At 35.6% G+C, this 23884-nt stretch overlaps 1 protein-coding gene across 7 annotated transcripts in view; it reads right to left on the bottom strand.

Moving 5' to 3' along the window:
* Positions 1-23884, bottom strand: part of LOC18448215 (protein RRC1) — a 46767-nt gene that overhangs the window by 10834 nt on the left and 12049 nt on the right. For 4 of the 7 annotated variants that reach the window (XM_088867607.1, XM_088867610.1, XM_011630226.3 and 1 more), the window contains 4 exons: positions 8401-8467; positions 7060-7212; positions 4312-4434; positions 4011-4176 (listed from right to left, as the gene is read on the bottom strand). In XM_088867607.1, coding sequence (XP_088723733.1) covers positions 4011-4176; positions 4312-4434; positions 7060-7212; positions 8401-8467 — 509 coding nt within the window. The remainder of the gene's footprint in view (positions 1-4010; positions 4177-4311; positions 4435-7059; positions 7213-8400; positions 8468-23884) is intronic. The other 3 variants (XM_088867608.1, XM_020675979.2, XM_088867612.1) reach the window with 1 other exon arrangement.

Raw genomic sequence — 23884 nt, 5'->3', positions numbered from 1 at the left:
GGCATCTCTGGTGGTTCTAATAGGCTCAAGAAGTAGTTTTAAGTCTAAAACTATTCCTTCTTCTTCATGAAGTTTTTTTTAAGAATTTCAATAATGACTTAGACTATTATACGTGTAAATTGGTCAAACTGTCAACATTGCCCTTTCCTGTTTTTGAAAATAGAAGAACATATTTGATGTTGTTCATTCTGATGTGTGAGTCCTCCAGTTTTATCCAAAATCGGTTCCTAGTATTATGTAATTTTTGAGGATGATACCTCTCATCATACATCGGTGTATTCCCTGAAAAACAAGTCCATTGTCTGTGATGTGTTTGCCACCTTCTACAAAATGATTCAAAACCATCTTGAAAGAGACATCAAAATTCTCAAGAATCAGCCGTATGGTGAACACCTATCTCAGAAAAGACATTTCAGTGATAATATTATCATTCAACAAGCACATGTCCACACACCCCAGAACAAAATGGGTTTGCCAAATGGGGTTGCAAAACATAAGAACCACATTATAAAGACCACATGTACATCACTTCTACAATCCATTGACCCTAATGGTTTGTGGGCAGAACCTATTCCGAGTGTTGGTCATCTAATTGCAGCTATCAAATAATAGGATTTGTGCAAGCATGTGGTGAGATTCTTTTTATGAGGTAGCCATTTACGGCCCCAATAAAGGTCCTTGCGCTTGGTTTGAATGTTTTAGACTAGTTTTCGTTAGAGGGGTTCACTCAATGCTCTACAGATCCTTGTACGTGCATCATTCAAGAGAGAAGAAAGGTTGCAGTTAACTAGTCGATGTAGATGGCATAGTTCTCACAGTTGATCATACAAAATATTTCTCAGATGAGATATATTTTACAGCAATAATTTCAGATGAAAGACAAGGGCCTTTATCATATTTTCTTCAGTTAGAGAATTCTCGATCTGCTTGACGCATCATGGTTACTCCATAAGTATGCCTGTGATCTTTTCTCCTGAGCCCACCTCACTAATTTGAAGATTTTAATAACCCAACAGAACTTGATGTTCCATTATCTCCATCTGATGGGAACCCACCATACAGTCCAAATATACAGTGGCAGTTAGAAGGTTGTTCATCCCGATTACCAGACAAGAAATCAGATATGCAGTTCAATCTGTTAGCATGTTTGTTCAAGGTCCTCAATAAGCTCATATGATTGCTGTTCACTGCATCATTCAGTATATTCAGTCTACACTTGATTGTTATCTTTTTCTCAGTCACCTCGGACATTCAGCTTGTCCATATGCTGACTCAGATGGGAAGGTTGTTTAGATGGTCAAAAATCAATTATAGGATATTGTATTTAGTGATGCAAAGAACACAATGTGGTTCCAAAATCAGGTCTCGAAACTAAATATCATGCTACATCTATATTTTTTATAGGACACTTGCAATTAACTTATTTCTTTCTGCTATAGGTGTTTGTACTTCATCTCCAATGTCACTCCATGGTGATAATGTCAGTGCTACAAGGATTGCCACTAATCATGTATTCCATGATGGAGCCAAGCACATAGTTACCGGGAATGGGAACGTGAGAAGTTCTGGGAACAGGAACAGGAACGGGAAAAGGAGCGCGGAGCGAGTCTAGGTCAGAGTTCCCTAGGCGGCAGAGCGAGCTTCGAACATGGCCTGGGGATGGAAGCAAGTCACATGACTTCTAGGGAGCACATTGCTATCTGGATGGGAGCGAGTTCCCTACTAAAAGGGATCGTATTGTGCCATTCTTAGGAACGGGGTTCCGAAATTCACTATTTTCATATATTGTAAACTGAGAGTGAGTTCCATTAGAGAGCATGTTTAACTCTTTCCAAATCCACGGTTCCAAGGTATCAATGACATAAAAAATGATGGCATTGAGATAGCCTTTGAATTTTTTTTGTCATTGGTGCATAATTTCATACCGAATTCAGCAAACAACAGTACTGGGGTGCATTGGAGCAGGATTTCATACAAAATTCAGTGAAAAACCTTATTGTGATGCATTGGAGCATGATTTCACACCAAATTCAGTAAACAACATTATTGTGGTACAGTGCATCACTAAACCTTAATTATACAATACACTTCTCTAAATTGGCACTCGATGCTGGGCAATATTTACCCAGGATGGACTAGACTTCCATTTCGACTAAGTTTGTAATCGACGATTGAGCACATATATTGTGCTCATGCACGACCATATTAGGTTCAATGGAAAATGTGTGCGTCGTAGAAAATTTGAGGAAAACCAAATACTATGTATGAAGGAAATAACTTCGTAGGTGTAGCTCGCTCCCATAGTATAGGATACTCGGTTCTTGGTATGTTGGAATCATAGTTCCGAATGATATTGGATCCATGATCTTGGGCATGCGGATCTAGATCCCACTAGGGAACTCGTTCCCAAATAATAGGGATCGAGTTTCCATAACTACAAATACAAGATCCAAATACGCAAGGAAGCGTCTGGAATCAAGATCCGGTCACTCGGAGTGCGGGATCGAGATTCCAAAGCAAAAGTGCTCCCGGTAACCATAACCAAGCATATTGAGGCCGACTGTTATTCTGTTAGAGGGTGGGTGCCTCGTGATCTTCTCACCCTCCTCTACATTCCTTATGAGGACCAACTTGTTGATTTATTACCAACACACCTACTACAAGGCTATATGATTAGCTTGTGAGCAAACTGTCACACAACATTACTAAATGCACCAGTTTGAGGGGGGTGCTTAGATGTATGATGTCGTTTTAGTTCATGAAATTAGTCTATCGATTCAGGGACGATTTTGTCATGACAGTTGTATAGGGATATTTTTGCATGTCGTATACACAAGTCAGACGTATATATGGGATAAATCCCTTCTTTTATTTTTAAGAATTTTGCAGAAGTTTCTTTGATCCCAATAAGTGTTCAACATTAGTCTTGTTAATTCATCAAGCAATCAAAGCCACACAACATATGAAAAACAGAAGATTCCAGAGGCAATGCCGGCAAGATAAAAATTGCATGGTATAAACAATGTTCGAAAATTCAGCCGCCCAGCCGTCCTAGGCGGAAAAATTTCAAAAACGCCTAGGCGCTAGTTAGACGAAGCTATTAGGCGGCCAGCATCTGGGATCCCACCCAGAGGGGCAAGGCGCCACCTCGAGACAATTTGGAAAAAGGCAGAAAAAAACTTGGCAAGGGTCCTGTTACTTTTCCTCTAGAAAAAAGGGGAAAAAGGGTTTTGGGGGATAATCCAAACCCAAAAACCAAAACCGTTCCCTTTAGAGAGAATGATTTATCGAAAGATCAATAAATTATCGATTTTTTTTATTTCTTCCCAAAACAAAGGAGATAGTTTGTGGGTGTTTTTGGGGCTTCTAGTAGTCGATTTTGAGGACTTTTGGTGACCCAATAGATGAGGTTTGCATCGACATTGATTTGATTTTGATATTTTTAAAGTACTATCATATTTGAATAAGGGTTTTGATTTGAATTTGCTATAACGTATTATGTTGTGAATCATTTGTTTTTTCTTTTACCCTTTTTTTTCTTCTACGATATATTTACATGGTTGTAGTTGAAAGAATGAATTTTTTTGTGATTAATTCAATTTTTCCTCACTCGGACGATGAAATTGCGCATATTTCGTATTCTTTTATAAATAGTTGATTCCTTTTTGTTCAATGTGTCATGCTTTGATATTCTATTATTTTTACATCTTATATAGTCATTTAAGACTTACTGTAAAACTAAGTCTTACTGTTTTAAAACTAGCATCTTAATGACGTTATATACCTTAATTATGTGATACCTTAATGAGTTAAGTCTTAAGGGTACCCTGTTCCTGGGCAAGCACCTAGGTGGGGCACCTGCGCTTTCTTGAACATTGGGTATAAACTGCATTTCAATTGACAGGTAATATCACAATACCAGCCAACTCTTTATTTTGGATACATAACCTGCCAGCACCTAAGTGCATGGGTTTTACATATTGATCAAGAGAAAATTCCAGAAGGCATACCTTGCATCTCATCCTTTGCAGCCTGACCATCTGCTCTATTCATGAAAGCAACAAATCCACAATTTCTTTGCCGCCTCCGCTCTTCCTCTGTTCGAGGCCACATTATCTTCACACTGGCAATAGGCCCAAATCTACCAAATGTCCGAAGAAGAAAATTCTCATCCACCTAATAAAGCTCAGTCAATATATCAATTAGGTATGAGAAAAGAATTGTGGCAACAATTTTAATATAGGGATACAGGACCCATATAAATAAAATAACTAATATATAAGGAAGACCATGACAACGAGCAATTGCTACCTGTGGTGAAAGATTTCCGACATACAAATTCGTAGTTTGAGGATCCCCATCATCAAATGACCCAGGAAGCTTTCCACTGGGATCCAGATCATCAGGCAGCTCATCAAAACGACTAGTTGGCTGCTGAGAACAGAAAAACTACGTTGAAAATATATGACATTAAAATTTCAAAACCCAGGCAATGCCATAAACAGGATGGACAACCATTCTAACTAATTTATCGTTAAGGAGCTTGCATATATTGGGGTTACACAAAATCAAATTATAGTGAACAAATCAAGGAGAAACTTGCTGAGGAGTAGTTCCCAAACATCAAATCAGTAAAACCAGGGTTTGAAAACTCGCAGAGCCGAGCCGGACTCACCCGGTTCGACTGGGGAATCGTCTGCTATCGAGCCGGTTCCACTAAAAAATCGGGAATCGCCGGTGTACAGAGAGAACCAGGAGATTCCCAATAGTAAATCGCAGTAATTTTTGGGTTTACACGTGGCCGCCTCACGGGAGCAACACGTGGCACCTAAAAAACCTCCACACGTGGCAACTCACCTCACATGTCTGCCCCCTCGCTTTTCTACACGTGTAATGTAATATCTATTGCACGGGACTTTATAGAGAACAAAGCGACGCTCATCCTTCGATGTGGGATAATTCCCACAAAAAATCATTAAAGCAAAACGATTGAATATATATTATTATAGAAGCTAATAAAATCACATTAGACGACGTGGCGTGTTGGTTGAGAACTCCGATTTTTCGATGGGACGTCTTGGGTTCGAACCCCTTAGCGCCCGTCGTCATTTTTTTGTTGTCAAAAAAATAAACAAAGGCAGAAAATACTGCTGTAAAAAAATAGAAAAAATAAAAAATAAAAGGCTTTTCAAGATAAAGATAAAAAAGATAATACAACATTTCTTTATTTTTCTTGTAAAAAAATACAAGGTAATATAATAAGTATTTCTTGCAAAAAAATAAAACAAAAGGCATAAAAAAATAAAATGTACTTTGGCAGCATCATTTTTTTATTTTTCTTTTAAAAACAAATAAAAAGTAATACAACAAGCAAAAAAAAATGTAGTACATCTTCTTCTTTTGTCAAAAAAAAAAAAAAATGATAATCAACAAGTATCATAGTTTTCTTGTAAAAAAAAATAAAAGATAACACAATAAGTATTTCTTGTCAAAAAAATAAAAGGTATTTCTTAATACAACCTAGGAATAAATGGTCTAATTATATTTTTTATTTTTATAACATGATGGTCTTTAAAATAAATTTAGTAATATTAATTTAAAGATAGGATTCATACAATGAGGCCATTTGAAATCTCTCTCTTCTACTAACAATCTCTTCTACTAATTTATTCTAGAAACCTAAAAAATTAAAGAAAATTGGTACGTATTCTAATAATTTCTACATTGATAACCAAATCTTTTATTTTATTTATTAAGTTTTGTATTATAAATCATGTAGTGTACTATTTTTCTTACAGTTGTCAATAATACATTTTAAATTAGATGATATTATAAAATATTTTGGATTTGTTATTATTTATATAATAAAATAATTATAAAATTTTGTTGGTATATAGTATTATAGTTAGTTAGGTTGTAATAATTTGGGTTTTTTTAGCGGATTAGGGTTTTCCGCCAATTCGAGATTTTAGTGGCCAATTTTTCATCGATTTAGTCAACTCTTTATTGTAGTCCATATATGATTCTATACTTAATCCATGATAATTCTATGATTTCTTTTGTGTGATGTAAATTTAATAATCAACATAAGTTCATATAGGGAAAGAACATCTCAATATTCATAAATTGATGAAAACAATGAAAGTTAATAATGTAGTAGCCCCATATCTTATTGGATTCCTACAAGACAACATTTATAATGAATTTTAATAATTTTTTTGGATTTTTTTAAGGCTTAATCCGAGCGATTCGGCTCGATTCTAGATCCGGATGGCTGATTCGCCGATCCGGATCGGTTTTTGGGATGCCCAATCCCGGTCATCGATCCATTTTTTAAACCACTGAGTAAAACCAATATAGGCCTTCTAATTATCCAGCCATCATAAAAACACAAAATATGCAATTGACAAGTGCTAAAATGTAGAATTGACAGTATGTTAAGCTTGGGAGATAACCACATGACACTAACTCCAACATTAACATGTAAAACTCCAACCTACACTGTATTTGACCTACTACAGATAGTCAAGATGATCATCTCCAAGATCCATGGAAGGCTACTGAATACTGCAGATAAAGCTCCTAAAAATTTTAGCACTGAATCAGGTCTCGTAGGATCATTCCCTTCAAAGAAATTTCATAATAGAGAAACCTACGACGAGATGTCCTCCAAGCACCCTTTCAGGTTCAAGGTGACTCGTTAAATGATATTGAGTGTGAGAGCCATGCAGCAACTTTCTTAAAGTACTGTGGATATACTAGAGGTCATGATGGTTAATGAAGTATTTCATTCCTTTGCATCTTAAGGAAGTTAAAGCAGACATTGACAATTAGTTCAAGAAGAGGTGGAGTTCACCATTGAAACTCAAAAACAATCCCTTAAAATGCTAGTCTAATATTATATGACACTCATCAAATAAACAATATCTTTGGTGAATTTGTTCACAATATTTCTCCTTTTTATTCCGAATATATTGAATTCAGACAGGAAAACTCATTTGAAACATAGTGCCATAAACATAGTGATGAAGTTAAGAATTGATGGTCATAGGTACTTACAGCAGAAGATTCATTATGCCTCCCGTCACGCCACTGTTCACGCTCCTGATTACGCTTCTCCCTAAGCTCTTGCTCAAGCTTCAATTCCTCCATGAAATGATCTATGTTCCTCGACTTGCCTTTCTCTTTCTCTTTAGGTTTCTCGTCCTCTTTCTACAGAGCAAAAACTTTTATAGTTAGATATACTACAAACATCCAAACAAAAAGGTCCCCAAAGTGACTTATCATCACAACAAGGCCAGAACACCCCAATCTGGATAGTTCAAGCAGCAGATAGAAAGAACAATTCATCATCATCATCCGGGCCTTGTCCCAATTATTTGGGGTCGGCAGTTAGAAAGAACAATTAATGAAGCCAAAATAAAAAAGCCAGATTTACACTGCCACAAAAACTAGAAATCCTAATAATTGTGGTCAAGCAAGATAACAATACAAGTGCGAGAGAAATACCTAATTATGGCACAAAGATAGAATAAACTGCATTAAATGATGGCAATTGCTTAGTGTTTAGCAAATGGTGGGCTCAGCTAACTCATGCAATTATTTCCATTGATTGTATTATAAGAAAATTGACAATACCAGCCATAAATGTGTATCCACTTTTCCTGTAAAGACTAAAAGATATAACGTCGAACAAAACATGAAGCACACAAACTAGCAATATCCTCCAAGTGTTCCCAAATAAATATCAAGGTTCAAAGGTGCCATACATGACATCATGAGTTTACACTCCCTTAGAAGATATTAGAAATCTTTCATATCATTCACATAATAAGGATGATAAAAGCAAGAGCAAATTAATTATTGGGGACTTCGACTGAATAAAGCTGCAAAAGGTCATATCACCCACGGAAAATTCCTAAGAGCATTCACATTTGCCACACCAACATTGCTCAAACCACATCAGAGGGATGGCAAAACCGCCAGAGCGGTATTTAAGAAAATATTCAAGATTATAGAACATTTTTGAGATTTAGCAGAGGGAAGTTCGTAAAATATCAAATAACAACACATTACATCACTTCTCCCATCTACTGAATTCCTTCTTTAATTTTCTTTCATGTCTCTTGTTCTTTTAACTTTTTGATGCTTAATTTTTTGATTGTACAGTCAAAAGAGCACCCAGTCAATGGGTTGTCTATACCCACATCTCATGGGTGTTTGTAAAAGTAATTACAATGCCACCAATTCTCAGCAAAAAAAATGCACTACATGTAAAAATGAAGAGGCCGTATGTGATGCTATGTAATGGTAGCCAACATCATGCTGGAGAAACAATTTCACAAATCACACATTAGAAAATCAGCAAAGCTTAATACAAATGATGTTGGACATGCTGACCTTCTCTGACTCTTTCGCTTTATTGATGGCCGCTGCCAAACCAGGTGGCACAAAGGAGGGAACATATCTGCAGATATCAAGAGACAAAAAAAAAAAAGAGTTAAGAATTCAAACTCCATTATTTAGGTGCATCTGATAAAAATATTGGAAAATGTTCCATTTCTGAATAATTTGGATCATGAGATACATCATCACAAAGAAAAGGAAAACTAATGCTTTCCAACACTTTTCATACATGCACAAACATGATGCAATTGGAAGTTCAAATTTATCTAGTGTTGCTATACAAAACTATCTAGGGAGTGTGAGCCCAATTTCTCAGGAACTTATTCAGGTAAACTGGAGGTTCAAATTCAGGTTCTCTAGTTCATCATTGTTCAATATGTGAAGCCTAGGGGTAGCTCCAATGTTTATGACAGCAACATCAAAATGTAGACCAGCATTGTAATTGTCCATTCCAATGAATGGCACAAACTCTCATATATAAGGGAATGCTCTGGAATTCTCTTTGATGTTGACACTGAAGTTCCATTAGGTGGAATAGTGACCATACGAGACTGAGGAGCAATCGTGCAACTGCACCAAGGATCAAGAAGATGGTTCAATCAAACTATTCAGCTTAACCAGGCCATCACATTCAACCCGTTTGAGTTGTTCTGATTTGTGACCAATTCTCTCCTGAATAGTTGGACAAAACAAAAGTGATAAACGCCGGAACCAATTTAGAATGCAAAACTGGTCAGATTGGCTCTAAACACCGGCATGATGAGAATAAACAGAGAAAATGAGTCACAGCCAAAAGGCCACATCTCATTTTCTAAATTCCTACTTCTCTGCATGTCTCATTCCCAATATCCTAGTTGCAATTTGAAGAAGGAAAAGAAGTTGACATTGTAATTGGCTGTGACCATAATATTAGTACATTCTTTAAAAAAAATAAAAATGATAGAACCTAATTTTGAACCTAATCATGAATTTTACTCCTTGATGAGATAATAGGCCTCCAAGAGAAAATATAGCAAATGAGTTTATTCTATTTAACTAATTAAATAAAAAATGCATAAGAAGACAAGAAACAACATAGCACAAACACTTCAAGATTACAGCATAGTCAAGATGGCAAGAGAGAGCATCTCAAGCCCAACGGACTGAGACTAGCATGCAGCAGTTAGTGGGCAATGGTGACAGAGGAGGTACAGTAGGAATGAACCTTGCAGAAGAGTCAGCCACAGACCACTCGGTGGCAACCTAAAGGAAATGGACATGGTCATGACCCACTCGCACCTCAGCTTCAAGATGACGGACTTTGAGCCCAGCCATCCGCCCTATTCAGTGATAAAAGTATATACCATGATTCATGATAGCAACGAACAGTCCTTGCCATTATAATGGGCATAAGGACCATTATTTTCAACTTCAATCCCTTTCTAAGGGGATATTTGCCAGAAGTGGCAATAGCAGATACCGTTGTAATAGTTGTTAAACCATGATAATCATGTTACTCAAAACCTAGGCATCTAACTCTATTCAACTCGTTGCAGAAAGGAGATTAAGCCATCGATCAGATAATTGATCTACAATGAGATCATAATGGGCAACACTACCTTGCCTGACTGGTGAAAGATTTAGGTAATGTGCCAACCAATGGTAGCCCCTACTAGTACAATGATAGTGTCAACTCTAGAGGTCTGAAGCAAAACAAGTCATTCAAATATGCAAGGGCAGATAAGCGGCTCAACAGTGCCAACAACATTCGCCTAGTGGGAACCTAGATATTTAGACACCATCCCCTTTCCTGTAACAAGGCGTAGGGCTGAGAATTTACCCGATACGGATCTGAAACCTGAAATTCAGATCCTAACCAGATCCGTGTATGGATCCAAAATTTGGATCCGGATCCAAAATTTAGATCCGAATAGTAATTCGGGTTGGATCTGAGTATAAGTGCTCTGATACGGATCCGACCTGGTTTTTTAAAATAATATATGCTATTATACCTATATATCCATATATATGTTATACTTTATATTATTTATTTATTTATAATAATATATAATTATTTTAATTTTTATAATTACATTTTAACTTTGTAATATACAAAATTGGAACTAATCGGGATCCAGATTCATATCCGGATCTTATATATGGCTTCAGATCCAAATCCTAACATTTATGATTCAAGTATTCTGGATCTGGATCCGGATTCCATGTATACTTTTCGGATCTGGATCCGATCCGAAAATTCTCAGCGCTACCAAGGTGCAATGGTATCTAACCCTATGCTATCTACATACTATGGGATACGGCTGTTCAGAAATTCCTTCATATCAAGGGTAACCTTAATAAGAAGATCATAATCTTTTCAACCATTTTCTTTTGCTTTGCATACTTCAATTTCTTGAAGATCCATAGTTTATAACTCCCAGTTTTAAGTTAATTGTTATAATAAGATCTTAATATTTTCGACTAACATAATATCTCTAGATATTTTTTAAGTCAGCTATTTTATTAGAAAGGTTATACGTATTTTAGTTTTCAAATCTCTCTACTATACCAATCTGTTCACTAAATCTCCAAATCCATTAATTTTGCACCGTGGTGTAAAAGCATGGGCCTGTCATTGTTGAAAACAAAATCAATACTTACCATAGTATTTAAATTTTCTTCTATTTTTTTCTTAATTTAATAAGTTTTCCCTCTTTAAGTTTTTTAAATTCCTATTTCAGAAAAACATGTGTGCAAACCCCAATTAGTATGAAAGTATACTGGAAACAGATCTCCTCAAGGATTAATCTAAAGATATGAGACCAGGGTCTAAACTCTTGCCCTCGAGATGAAATATATCAGGCAATTGTCAATAATGGGCCATGGCTGCTACCACAAATTATTCAACTATCAAGCAAATCATGCCCCACAAATCCAATATACCCAGTGACATATCCATAACAGGACATGAGTCAGATTTAGAGATATCAGTTCTTTCTAAACCTTGCTTCAGAAAATCATAAAAGGTGATAGGGGTGAATACGAAAAGGCTTTCCTTTTGGAACTCACACCCATGAGACCAGCTTCCCACATGACAAAAGTGATCCACCAAACCCATTGTTACTTTGGGGCTTTTGCTCTAGTCATCAGTAATTTTTTACACCCATCTCCAGGACACCTAGAAGTAAACTAAGTGGTTTGGGTTGGGTTTTTTTTACTAAATTATGGTAATTTATTGATCTCTTAATCACAATTAGAAAGTATCAACACTTTTAAATTGGACATGAGAAGCTTTGCACAAAAATGTTCAACTCATACACACAAGCCCCTATTGGTGATGTGGTGCCAACCTTAGCTTCTGGCAACTCTTCCCTAGCTGACATTCCAGTCCATGATCATTCAATTTGTAATCTGCATGGCTGTGATATTCATGAGGCAATGACAAAATGTTCTTCTGAAGAAATGAAGTAATTATTTAAGTTTCACATGTTTTGTTAGTCTTGTCTTGAAAATTCAAGGTTACGTTGATCCCCCTTTCTTGCTATGGAACTTGAACAACATTAATGGCAAAAAGCTACCTTCTTTAATCTTATCGTCTGCACTATCATATTTAACCACCAAGAAAACAAATGGCAGATTTTAAGATAACCCCTCGACAAATCCTTAAGTTCACTTCAGCTAAGTATACAAAATTGTCAAATCAGTGGATTTCAAGCAACTCTAAAGTGGTAACCCCGAATCGTGGATGTACAATCTGTGACAGATCCCTTGTTTGTCTTTTCCCCCTTAGGGCTGAAAATGTTAAAAAGAAAGGGAGTATAAAGGAGGAACTGAAAAGGAAAAGAGAAAAATCCTCATCAAGATGATGAAGACCACTTAGTGAGACATTCTAAACAACTAGAACGATGAATAAAAAGCCAACTACTTTCTTAGCCAATCTATCAGCCTCCTCATTTGCCCATAGAGGATGGGGTAAAAAGTGACCTTGTGGCCATGGCCCTGCTCAGGAACCTCTTGCAAGTATGAGGGCACCATCAAGGAACTTCTCCTTAATCCCCATCAAATCACATTGAGGCAATCTCCCTCCACTATCACAAGGAATCACAAATTCCCCATCACAACCCTTTTTTTCTTTTGACCTCCCATTACAATTTCAACACCTTTCAATGGTGATCTTGCCTCTGCCAGAGGCATAACACACACTATAGTTGTTGGAAACGCCTATGATTCTGATTCGTTTCAAGAATCGGAATCGCAGAATCACATTTGCCAAATGATTCCCAATCTTGGAATCGTCGTCCATACAATGAAAACCATCGGTGGCGTGATTCTCAATAATCAAAATCATGATCCAATAAAATAGGAACTGTGATTTTTATTCGTAGGAATCAGTATCCCATCATGATGGAATCGAGTCTCCGACCTTTCAGGAATTTCACATGACCCCACACAGTTCAATGACTTCCAGAATCGCAATTCGACAAAACAGGAATCATGATTCATACATTACTGGAATCATTGTCCCCATCGATTTGGAATCGAGATTTCCACAATTCAGGAATCGTGCACCTGTCCCCTCCAATATAAGAGTAAAACCAAGAAGATATCATAGATGATACCATAGCTTGGTAAGCTTGAAAGACTAAGATGTTGCATTTTCCACCCTATCTTGGAAGAGAATGTATCCAGTTTTTCTTTTCCGCATAGGAAAATTAGTTCCTTTGAGTTTTCATGTTTTGATAGTTCTGCCATGACTTAGCCTAGATGCCCATTGGTCAAGCTAGAAGACGATTTACAAATGGTCAGAAGATGATAAAGTAGCTAGGACCATTATGTCGAGTTTTATGGAGGATGACTTAATTAGGGTTTTTGCGAACCACACCACAGCTCGAAGTATGATGGGTGCCCTACTTGAAAAGTATGGGATCACTTATGAGACCCATGTGCAATTATTATTAAAAAATATAACTCTTGCAAAATGAAGGAATCAGACTCAATTACCGAGCATGTCAACAAAATGACAGTGCTCACAAAAGACCTTGCTGCTGCCGGGAATCCAGTCCCTGACCACAAGTAATTGTCCATTGTCCTTAACAGCCTCCCTCTATCTTGGGAGCCTGTTGTAATTGCATTAAACCACTCTGCACAAGGGATAACTATGTTGCATCTTCCCATGCACCTCAATATTGAAGCTGAGAGAAGAATAAGAAAGAAGTCAATTGAGCTCCACTTTGCTCAAAGTTCATCTTCTCAAATTCCCAATAAACCTTACAATAATCAAAACAATAACACTAATAGGTATAAGGGAAAAGGGAAAAATTTTTAAAATCAAAAGAATAAAAGTTGATATGACATGTTTTTATTATAAGGAAACTGGGCACATTAAGTTTAATTGTCCTAAGCTGAAAAATAAAAATTGGAACCAACAACAATGCTTGAAAAAATAATAATCAAACTAATAGAAAGGACTTGATCTATATAGTCCTAGATTCATTGACCATGACTTGAGGAATGGGTTGACTCAACCTCTACTCGACATATCTCGAGGACCAAAGACGGATTCACAAAGTTGATGGAGATTGCAGCTAGTAAACAACAGATTTATATGGACCTATTGCAATGTACTTGGTGTCGGTACTTTTAAGTTGTGTATACCTGGAAGAACGAATCTCCTACTTTCTGATACTTTGTATGCACCCCATATGAGGCGCAATTTGATTTATGTTCCTAGAGCATTGGTGTATGGTACTAACGTAGACAATTTGTATCGAATGAATGTTAATGAAAATTCATCTTATTTTGGTTATATTGATGCTTCATTTGATGCTTATGTGTGTGTGGATGATTCATATTTATGGTACTTAAGATTAGGACATATAAATAAAGATAAAATGAGCAAAATGTTTAAAAAAAGTTTGCACCACAACTTAGGAGAAATTCTGTTCAAAACTTGCGAGCCCTGTATTTCTAGTAAATTAACTAAGAAGTTTTTTCCTAAAGGAAAAAGGTCTATCTGGTATACTAGGTTGAATAGCATCATTCTCACCTATTGTAGAGGGAGAGTAAGAAATAGGGTCTTCAAGACCCTTATCTTTATCAATTCCGTGTAAGTCAATAGGCTTACTTAAAGCACGTTCATTATCTATATTTTATAGAAAATGAGCATCAAGGCTCTCTATTAAGGATCTAGTATCATGGTTTTAGAATCTATAGCCCTTGGAATTTCTTGAATGACCTATAAATGAGCATTTGATAGTTTTACTTTATAGTTGATCTCTATTTTGTGGTGGTACAAGCACATGTGCCCAAGAACCCCAAACCTTCAAGATAGTAAGGTTAGGTTTCTTACCGGTCCATAATTGATGGGGGGTCAAGTCTATGGATTTAGTTGAAAGACAATTAATAATGTACATTGCAGTGCTAAGCGAGGTGATAAATACAAATGGCTCATCATAGACATAACCATGTCCATACACCATTTTGTGATGATGTATATGGCATTGTGATTTAGTGAATTATACCCCATGCTCCTTACAAAATTCGGTAAATAGGTCAAAACAGTATTCACCTTCTCTATCAATTCTAAGAATTTTAATATGTATCCCTAGCTGGTTTTCTACCTCAGCTTTATATTTTTTAAATGTTTCTTATGCATCTGACTTTCTATTAATTAAGTATAAGGAAAATATCTTCATACCACCTATTATTAGGTTTCATATCTCCATAAACCCAAGGTTTCAAAACATATCTTGGGGCATAGAAATCATAGGTTTTATATCTTGTAACCCTCTATACTAACTTTACCCACTTTAATCATATTATCTTAACCCGAACAAATTTTAGAAAGGCAGCTTTTTCTAAACCCCAGCCACTCTCTTCACATAATATTCCCATAATTTCTCTCTCCACCCTGTGATATTCCCCTACTTTTCGAGGGTTTCAAAGAGAGAGAAGGGAGGTCACGGGAGAAGAGAGAAAAAGGGAGAAATTAGGGGAATATCACGTGAAGAGAGAGTGGATGAGGTTTAAAAAGGGTTGTCTTTCTAAAATTTATTTAGGTTAAAAACGTAGGATTAAAGTGGGTAAAGTTAATCTAAGGGGTTAGAAGATATAAAACATAGGTATTTTACGCCCCAAAATATGTTTTGAAACTTTTGGTCTATGGAGATATGAAACCTAAATATAGGGGGTACGGAGATATTTTCCCTTGTGTATACATATCCATTACGAGAATGGTTCATTTGTTCCCTTTATGCCAGATAGACCTAAAAGAACTAAATACCATTTTAGAAAAAATTCATGGGTTTATCAATGAAGACAATTATTCTCCTATGAATGAGGATACAATAGATGAACCTCAAAGCCACAGTGAAGCTATTAGCTTGCATGACTCAGCTGAGTGGACTCAAGCCATGGATGTTGAACTTGATTCTATTAAAAAGAATCAAGTTTGGGAGTTGGTTGACCTCCCTAAAGATAGAAAAGTCATTTGCTACAAATAGATCCTAAAGAAAAATCTTAATGCAAATGGATCCATAGATAAATATAAAGCTAGATTAGTAGTTAAAAGATTTACCAAAAGAAGGGTATAGATTATGTAGACACTTATTCCCCAGTAGCCAAATTTTCATCTATTACGATCATCCTTGCATTACTTCCATATTGTGATATAGAATTATTGCAAATGGATGTTAAAACAACTTTCTTATAAATGAAACAACCAGAAGGATATGTAATTAAAGGCCAAGAAGACAAAGTATACAAACTTAAAAAATCTTTATATGGTCTAAAACAGTCTTCGAGGTAGTGGTACTTCGCCTTTTATAACGCAATTACTGAAATCGGTTATGTAGCTAATAGATTGGACCATTGTGTATATGTTTGGAATAGTGTATATGTTTGGAATAGTGGAAGCAATTTTGTTATCTTATCATTATATGTAGATGATATTTTGCTAGTTGGTAATGATAATGGCATGATTAGCCATACCATATCATAGCTAAGTTCCCACTTTGAGATGAAAGATATGGGAAAAACCTCATATGTAATAGGCATTAAGATAACAAGAGATTAAAGTTTGAGACTCCTATGTTTATCTCAAAGAAAAATATTTAAAACGCATTTTAAAGAGATTTAAGATGGAAAATTGTAAGCCCATAGATACACATGTTTGTAAAGGCTTGAAATTGTCAACGAAAATGTGCCCATTAAAATTGATTATCATTATATCTGATGAGTTATTTGCTATCATCAAATATGATTGCAGACCATTTGACAACGGGATTACGTGCAGAAATATTTTCAAAGCATGTAACTTTGATGGGACTTAGGAACATCTAAGTTAAGAATTCCCAAAAGGGATATTTTTCTTTAATGTCTTTGGTCATGAGGGGAAAAGTCGCATTAATGCAAAAAACCCCATGACATGACTTTGGATGATTTTTTGTGTAACCGCACTAACGTGAAAAGCCTCATGACAAGGATATGTTCACAACGGTTAAACCCACTAAGTGGCACAGACATTATGATATATTAATGTAGTTGGCCCTCATGGCCAGGTGAGAGATATTGGTACTTGTGTGTGGCTATAGGGCATCAAGTGTGCCACATATTTTTTTTTAATCTAATTAATGTTTTACCTAAAAATACTATGTATTAATTAGTGTTTATCTTTAAAAGGTTTTTTAAAGAGAGAAAATCATTTTTCCAACAGATAGTGGATCACTCCCTATCTCCAAGATATTGAGGGCCACTTCTCAAAGATTCCAAGAAAGAATGCCAAACATTGGAGAACGCTCTCCTTCCATCCCTCACTAAGTTAAAGTTTCATGGCCACAAAGAAAGAAAGAGAATCAAAAGCTATTCTTAATTGTTCTGAAAAAGCCCTGGTTCTCTGTGATTTACAGTCCAACAATGCTCCCTTTCAATCACTAGAATTTTTGGCAGGTTCATCTACTCTCCTCTAAAGTTCAACATTTACCAGCATTGAACTTTAAAAGGGAGGAGATGAACCTGCCAAAAATAGCAGGAATCGACAAGGAGCATCGTTTTGGACTGTAAATCGCAGAGAGCTAAGGCTTTTCCAAAACGATTGAGAATAATTTTTGTTTCTCTGTATCTCTATCTCTCTATGGCCATGAAACCCTAACTTATAAAGGGATGGAAGGAAGTCGTTCTCCAACGTTCGACTTTCTTTCTTGGAATCTCTGAGAAGTGGCCCTCAATACCAAGGAGAAGAGATGGGAAATTATCCACTATCTGTTGGAAAAAGGATTTTCTCTCTCTAAAAAACCTTTTAAAGATGAAACTAATTAATACACAGTATTTTTTTTTTATAAAGAAAAAACATATGTGGCACATGACAGGCACTATGGCCACACACACATACCAAAATCTCCCAATTGACCATGAGGGACGCATACACTGATATATCATAAAGTTTGTTCCACTTAGTGGGTTAACCTTTATGAACATATCCTTGTCATGAGGCTTTTTATGCATGTGCGGTTATGTATCTGCATAACAATTTCAGTGATTATATTATGAAAAGCAAAATACCACTGCCTAGAAGATTATTTTAGCATATGGAATTATTTCCAATTCAGCTTTTTCACTATCATTTAATAGACACATTTTCTTTAAACTTTCAAGCCTTTACACACGGGGTGTATCTATGAGCTTACAATTTCCCATCTTAAATCCCTTTAAAATGCTTTCTAAATAATTTTCTTGAGATAAACATACGATCATTTCCCTTTGTCTTTTTTAGATGTTTAAGAGCATGGCACACCAAATATACAGTGAGACAACAAATGATAAGCACTTTCTTAGTACCGTAGATGATCAAAATAGGCATTTTACTGATCACCCACCAAACATGCCCCACATAATTCTTCACTTGATACAGTAAACAATCAATAATAAGCATTTGATTATTGCAAGCATCCTACATGAATATCTTACCTTGAAGTGGGATTGCTTCCACCCAAATGTCTTACAATGAGGTGGGACTGCCACCTACTTCATGATTTTAGATTGATAAATATGTTGGGTAACTTGGTACAAAGATAATTGTACATGGATTCATCTCGAACGTTTATTAACGATTTTTGCCTCTCATAACGTCACAGTCTTGAAATGTAAATCATGGGTATTTACCCTTGTACCAAATTGTGACATAAAACAAAAGGGTTCCTGGAACTCCTCCGGCAACATAGGGTCGGTTCATGGAGCTCCTTTCTCAACATACAATTTGAAAATGTATTTCATTCAACATTTGCGTTCGAATATTGATTTTGAGCCATTAGAACTTGATTCGATGTTGATCGAAACATTGTTTGGTGCATCTAAGAACTGTGCCTTTTGATGATGTGAAACTCGCTTTCAAACATGGATTCGCAATTCCTAAAAAAGTCGAATCAACGTCTCACACATGTTGAATCGCATTATTGTGAAACTGTGAATCGCAAATTCTGTAATATGGAATCTCGATTTCAACCTTCAAAGAATCGAGATTCAGATAATAATCTGGAACGCGTTCCATGAAACTAGGAAACATGATTCCCATCTTCCAGATTTGTGTTTCATTCAAGGAACCGCAGAATGGCGACCTTGGTACACAATTCAAGGTACTAAAAGACACAACCATGGGGCCTAAGAAAGTTAACTTGCAACCCAAGGATTCACAAAGTACGGTACCGATCCAATTTGTCCTTCTAATGCCTCTGAGGGTGATAATCAGGTTCGGGTCAACCCAGCAATCCAATAGACTTAGCCAGGTCAATGCCTCCAGGTCCAGACAAGACCCATTTAGGTCAAGTTTAGGTGAAGGTTAGGCTTGACCCAACCAGGTCATAATTTTTTTCTTTTTTTCAGTTCTTTTTTTTGTATGTTTGGGAATACGAAAACAATTTGCCCCTCCCCTCCCCACCACCAAAAAAAAAAAAAGGAAAAAACAAAAGAGCTCAAGACCGTAATGTGGGGGATCCTTAGCACCCCAAATTTGGAGACAAACCCTATTCATCCTAGTGGTCAAGCCAAATAACAATAATAAGGAATGTCCTCTAGGGTAATGATGGCAGGATGCCACATTATGCCGTCTAGAGTTATATTCCTAATAAGGTCCCAAGTTAACATTCAAAGAAATTACAATAAAACAAATAAATAATAATAAGGAAACTTAATATAAACATCCAATTTTATTTTCGGAATTCAGAAATAGTCCCATATACTTAATATTTTACGCTCAAGTCCCACTTTTTGAAAGCATATAATACACTTTAGTTTTATCTCTCTATACATCCGATTAAGCTCAAATTTGGTATGTCCATACTTCTTACCATCACATAATTATAACAAATATTAAATAAATAAATTCAAAATAAATACCAAAATATGGTGTAGGGCTATTTTGGTTATTTATTTATTTTCTATTATTTTGTAATATACTTTATTGGTGCGTGATGGTAAGGAGTATGGACATGGACGTACCAAATTTGAGTTCAATCTAATGTATAGCGAAAGAGATAACATTAAATACACTATATACTCTTAAAAAGAGGGACCTAAGTATAATATATGAAACATATGAGACAATTTTTAATTACCAAAAATAAAATAGGATTTTTTTATAATAATAATGACGATAATATGATAATAACACATAACACAATCCCTAGAAGGGCCTAAAAAACCCACCCCAATAATGGTCAATGAGCAACTAAAAAACCCACCCAAACAATGAGCATAGAACATCCATTTTTTGAACGGTCAAGTCTAGGTCATAGAGAACTCAAGTTTTTCTTGTATTTGTTTTTTTCCCAATTTGGTTACGATGATGCAATCTACAGAATTTTGGGTCAAAACAAATCCCCTCAAGATTCCCTTAAAAAAAATCTCCCTAAGATCTAACACTATTTTAGAATACCTGAAATGGATGGTCTGTATCATTACATTCTCTCTCCTCGAGAAAAGCTAGTTCTAATCTCTTTTCTAAATTTCTTTTCATGATCTTGCTCACCTGATCCAAGAGAGTGTGCAAACCTAGGCCAAAAAAAAAAACTTCTTAAGCTCTCAAAAGTGTAGGGCAAACATTATAGTGATCTACAGAGGGCATAACTTTTCACAATGACGTCCAGTTGCAGTGATTCATAGCTCATTTTTAATAATTTCTTAATATCTATAACTGTTATTTTTATGGGTTGTGTTCATAGTTGTTGGAAACACCAGGGAATCCGAATCGTTTTAGAATTGGAACCGTGGTCGGCTAGAAGATTCCCGTCTTCGGAATCGTTATCCATACAAAAGCAATTGCTAGGAACAAGATTCCTAGTTATTGAGAATCGTGTTTCGACCAAAATAGATCCAAGTTTCATCCACATATGGAATAAAGATTCCGTCCTCCTCAGAATCGAGATTCCCAAACCCCTAGAATCGACACACCAAGAATCAAGATTCATTAATATGCGGAATCAAGTTTCCGACATGTATGGAATCGAGTTTCTGACATATGTGGAACAGAGTATGTTGTGGTTTCAAATCATGATTCCAACATATTCGGAATCAAGTTTCTGAAGTATAAGGATCAGAGATCTATACCAGTTTGGCATCGAGATTTGCAATAATATGGACTATGGAATGCATTTGATGACCCCTACCAGGAATCGAGATTTTATTTTTATGGAGAAGGAAGCCACAAGCACCTCTTGAGCCTCATCAACTTTAGAACTTATATTGGATGTCTCTTATTAGAAGGTTTCCCTAATTTTAAAGTGATTGTGTTGACTATTGAATTTATAGTCATTATATACAAAAGACAAGTATTTCTAAATTGTGATTTTGACTTCATTATTATAAAGATAAAATAGGATTATGTCTACATCATGGTTTTACTTTTAATTATATGTGTTGTATTTACCAGTTATATTTTAAATTTAAAGTAAAGGACAAGTAAAATAATGAAACTCTGCTACCACTAAAAACATTCGAAGGAAAATTTCTACTCCATTTGACGTGGAATCATGATTTAATCCGCACTGGAATCCAGATTCGATATATTTGAGAACATCTAACCAACAATTAATGGGTTCAAGTTTCTAAAGATGTGATCGAGATTCCGAAATTAAGGAATCGAGTTTCCTTGGTTCAAATAAATGGTTTCCAAAGATGTGTTGAATCGAGAGTCCGAAATTAAGGAATCAAGTTTCCATGATTCCGAAAAATAGTGTCTAAAGATGTGTTGAATAAAGATTCCAAAATTATGGAATCGAGTTTCCATGGTTCCGAAAAATGGTTTCCATGGAGATTTCTTAACAGAAACGCGAAATCGGGTTTCGTAACCGGAAACGCGAGGTCGGTGGAGAGATTCTGGTAAATATGGTTGTGCTAATTTGGGCATATCACATTGAAAGAATGATCATGAATTTAGTGAATTTAGAGTTAATTAAGCTAATGGGGTCATTGCAGGATGTTTTTAAGTACTTTCAGCATTCAAATTAGAGTTTAGGTGCTTATGGGTATTTTTCTAAATGACTTTCAAATTAGAGTTTAGGTGTTTATGGGTATTTTCTAAATGAATAGGCAGGGCAACTAGGCGGCTTGCGTCTAGGCACCGCCTAGGTGATATAGTCAAGGCGACCACCTAGGTACTGCCTCGATGCAGGTTGCCGAAGGTAGAAAAATGCCCTCGGCTATGGTCAAAATAGTAACCTCCCCCCCTCCAAAAAAAAAGGAGGGAAAAGGGTTCGAGGAACATTCTAAACTCCCAAAACCAAATCCCATGCCATCTAGAGAGATAAAAACACCCCAAAAGCCTATTTTGTAATTTATCGGAAAATCGATAAATTTTTTATTTTTTCGATTTCTTCTGAAATTAAAAGCAATGCTTCGTGGTAGTTTTCAGAGCTTCTAGTAGTCAATAATGAGGACTTTTGGCATCGAATAGACGAGACTTGGGCCGACATCATTTTTATTTTGATATTTTTAGAGCATAATGCCATTATGATATTTGAATAATTTGATTTTTTTGCTATAACGTATTATGTTTTGAATCATTTGATTCTTTTTTTAGCTTTTTTTTCCTTTAAAGATATATTTAAATGTTTGTAGTTGAAAGATCAATTTCTTTTGTGATTAATTGATTATTAACTCGTTTGGACGATGAAATTGATCCTATATTGAATTCTTTTATGAATAATTGGTTTTTATTTTGTACAATGTGTGATATTTTGATATCCTATTAGTTGTGTTTTACTTTTTTGATATTTTAACATATTTATAGATGGAACATTTACTTACTTGGACTTATATCTTGTGGATAGTCATAAATTTTGGATGAAATTGATATTTTGTGAATATTTGATATCCAAAACCAAATCTTACGGATATTAATTAATAAATAATAAGTACATTATAACTTATATCTTAATCTTATGTGAATAGTCCCTACCCTAGGCGGATGCCCGACCGCCAAGGCGACCAGGTCCCCAATGCTTTTTTGAACATTGGTAATATGATGAAACAATGTTTGAAAACCATGCCCCTATTTTTAAATATACAATCTTTCTACTCTAATGAACAATCACAAAAAGCAATATTCAAAAACACAACTTAGAATAGCCCAATAAATATACGCCATCCATTTTAGTGAGATGATTCAATCTAGACCTTCGAAGGATCTTTTTGCTTTCCAAATTTTTTTGATGGCTTTATTATCATTAGATTAACAATATTAAAAAGGAAACAATGGATTTTGAATTCATAAAGATCTAGATCTAGAAAGTCACCAAATGGATGGTCTAGATTCCTAGTTGGATGGGCCACATTTTGACTATATCTAGGGTTCAAATTGAATTTTATTTTTTCTGGATTGATTATTGGGATGAGAGCGTGTGTACAAAATTTAGAGTCATAAAAATGCCACAAACATGGTTTTCTATAAGTGTGATTTCGTTATATCTACAATAACACACTGACATGAGATCATTTCATATCTATATATATATATATGGAAAAGTCTTAAAAATGCCTATAAGCGAAATTGAAGTGTCGCGCTCCACTACGAAGGCGGTTTCACCTTAAAAACCACAACGGCTCTACGAGAGCTGTGGTAGTTGCCCGTGCTTTTTTGTGTAAAAACATACCACCACGGACATGCTATGTCCGTTGCGGTACTACAACGGACATGCTATGTCCGTGGTGCTCTTTTAATCCACGCCATCCAAAGAAATCGGATGGCGCCAAGCCTATGGGCGAAAATACTGTTCATTTTTGCCCATAGGTATTGCGTAGTCTCTTCCTATATATATATATATATATATATATATATATATATATATATATATATATATATATATATATATATATATATATATATATATATATATATATATATATATATATATATGTGGCAATGATTTCATGCAACGGTTGCATAGTAATATGATGTAACAACCTTCAAAAACCATGTTATAGCTATTTGTTTCATCCAAAATTTGAAATA

Source organism: Amborella trichopoda, chromosome 5 (assembly GCF_054954075.1).
Source record: "Amborella trichopoda isolate Santa Cruz 75 chromosome 5, AtrichopodaSantaCruz75HAP2 v2.0, whole genome shotgun sequence".
NCBI classification, from domain to species: domain Eukaryota; kingdom Viridiplantae; phylum Streptophyta; class Magnoliopsida; order Amborellales; family Amborellaceae; genus Amborella; species Amborella trichopoda.
The sequence above is the reverse complement of the archived record's forward strand: the minus strand, read 5'-3'. Positions and strand labels throughout refer to the sequence as shown.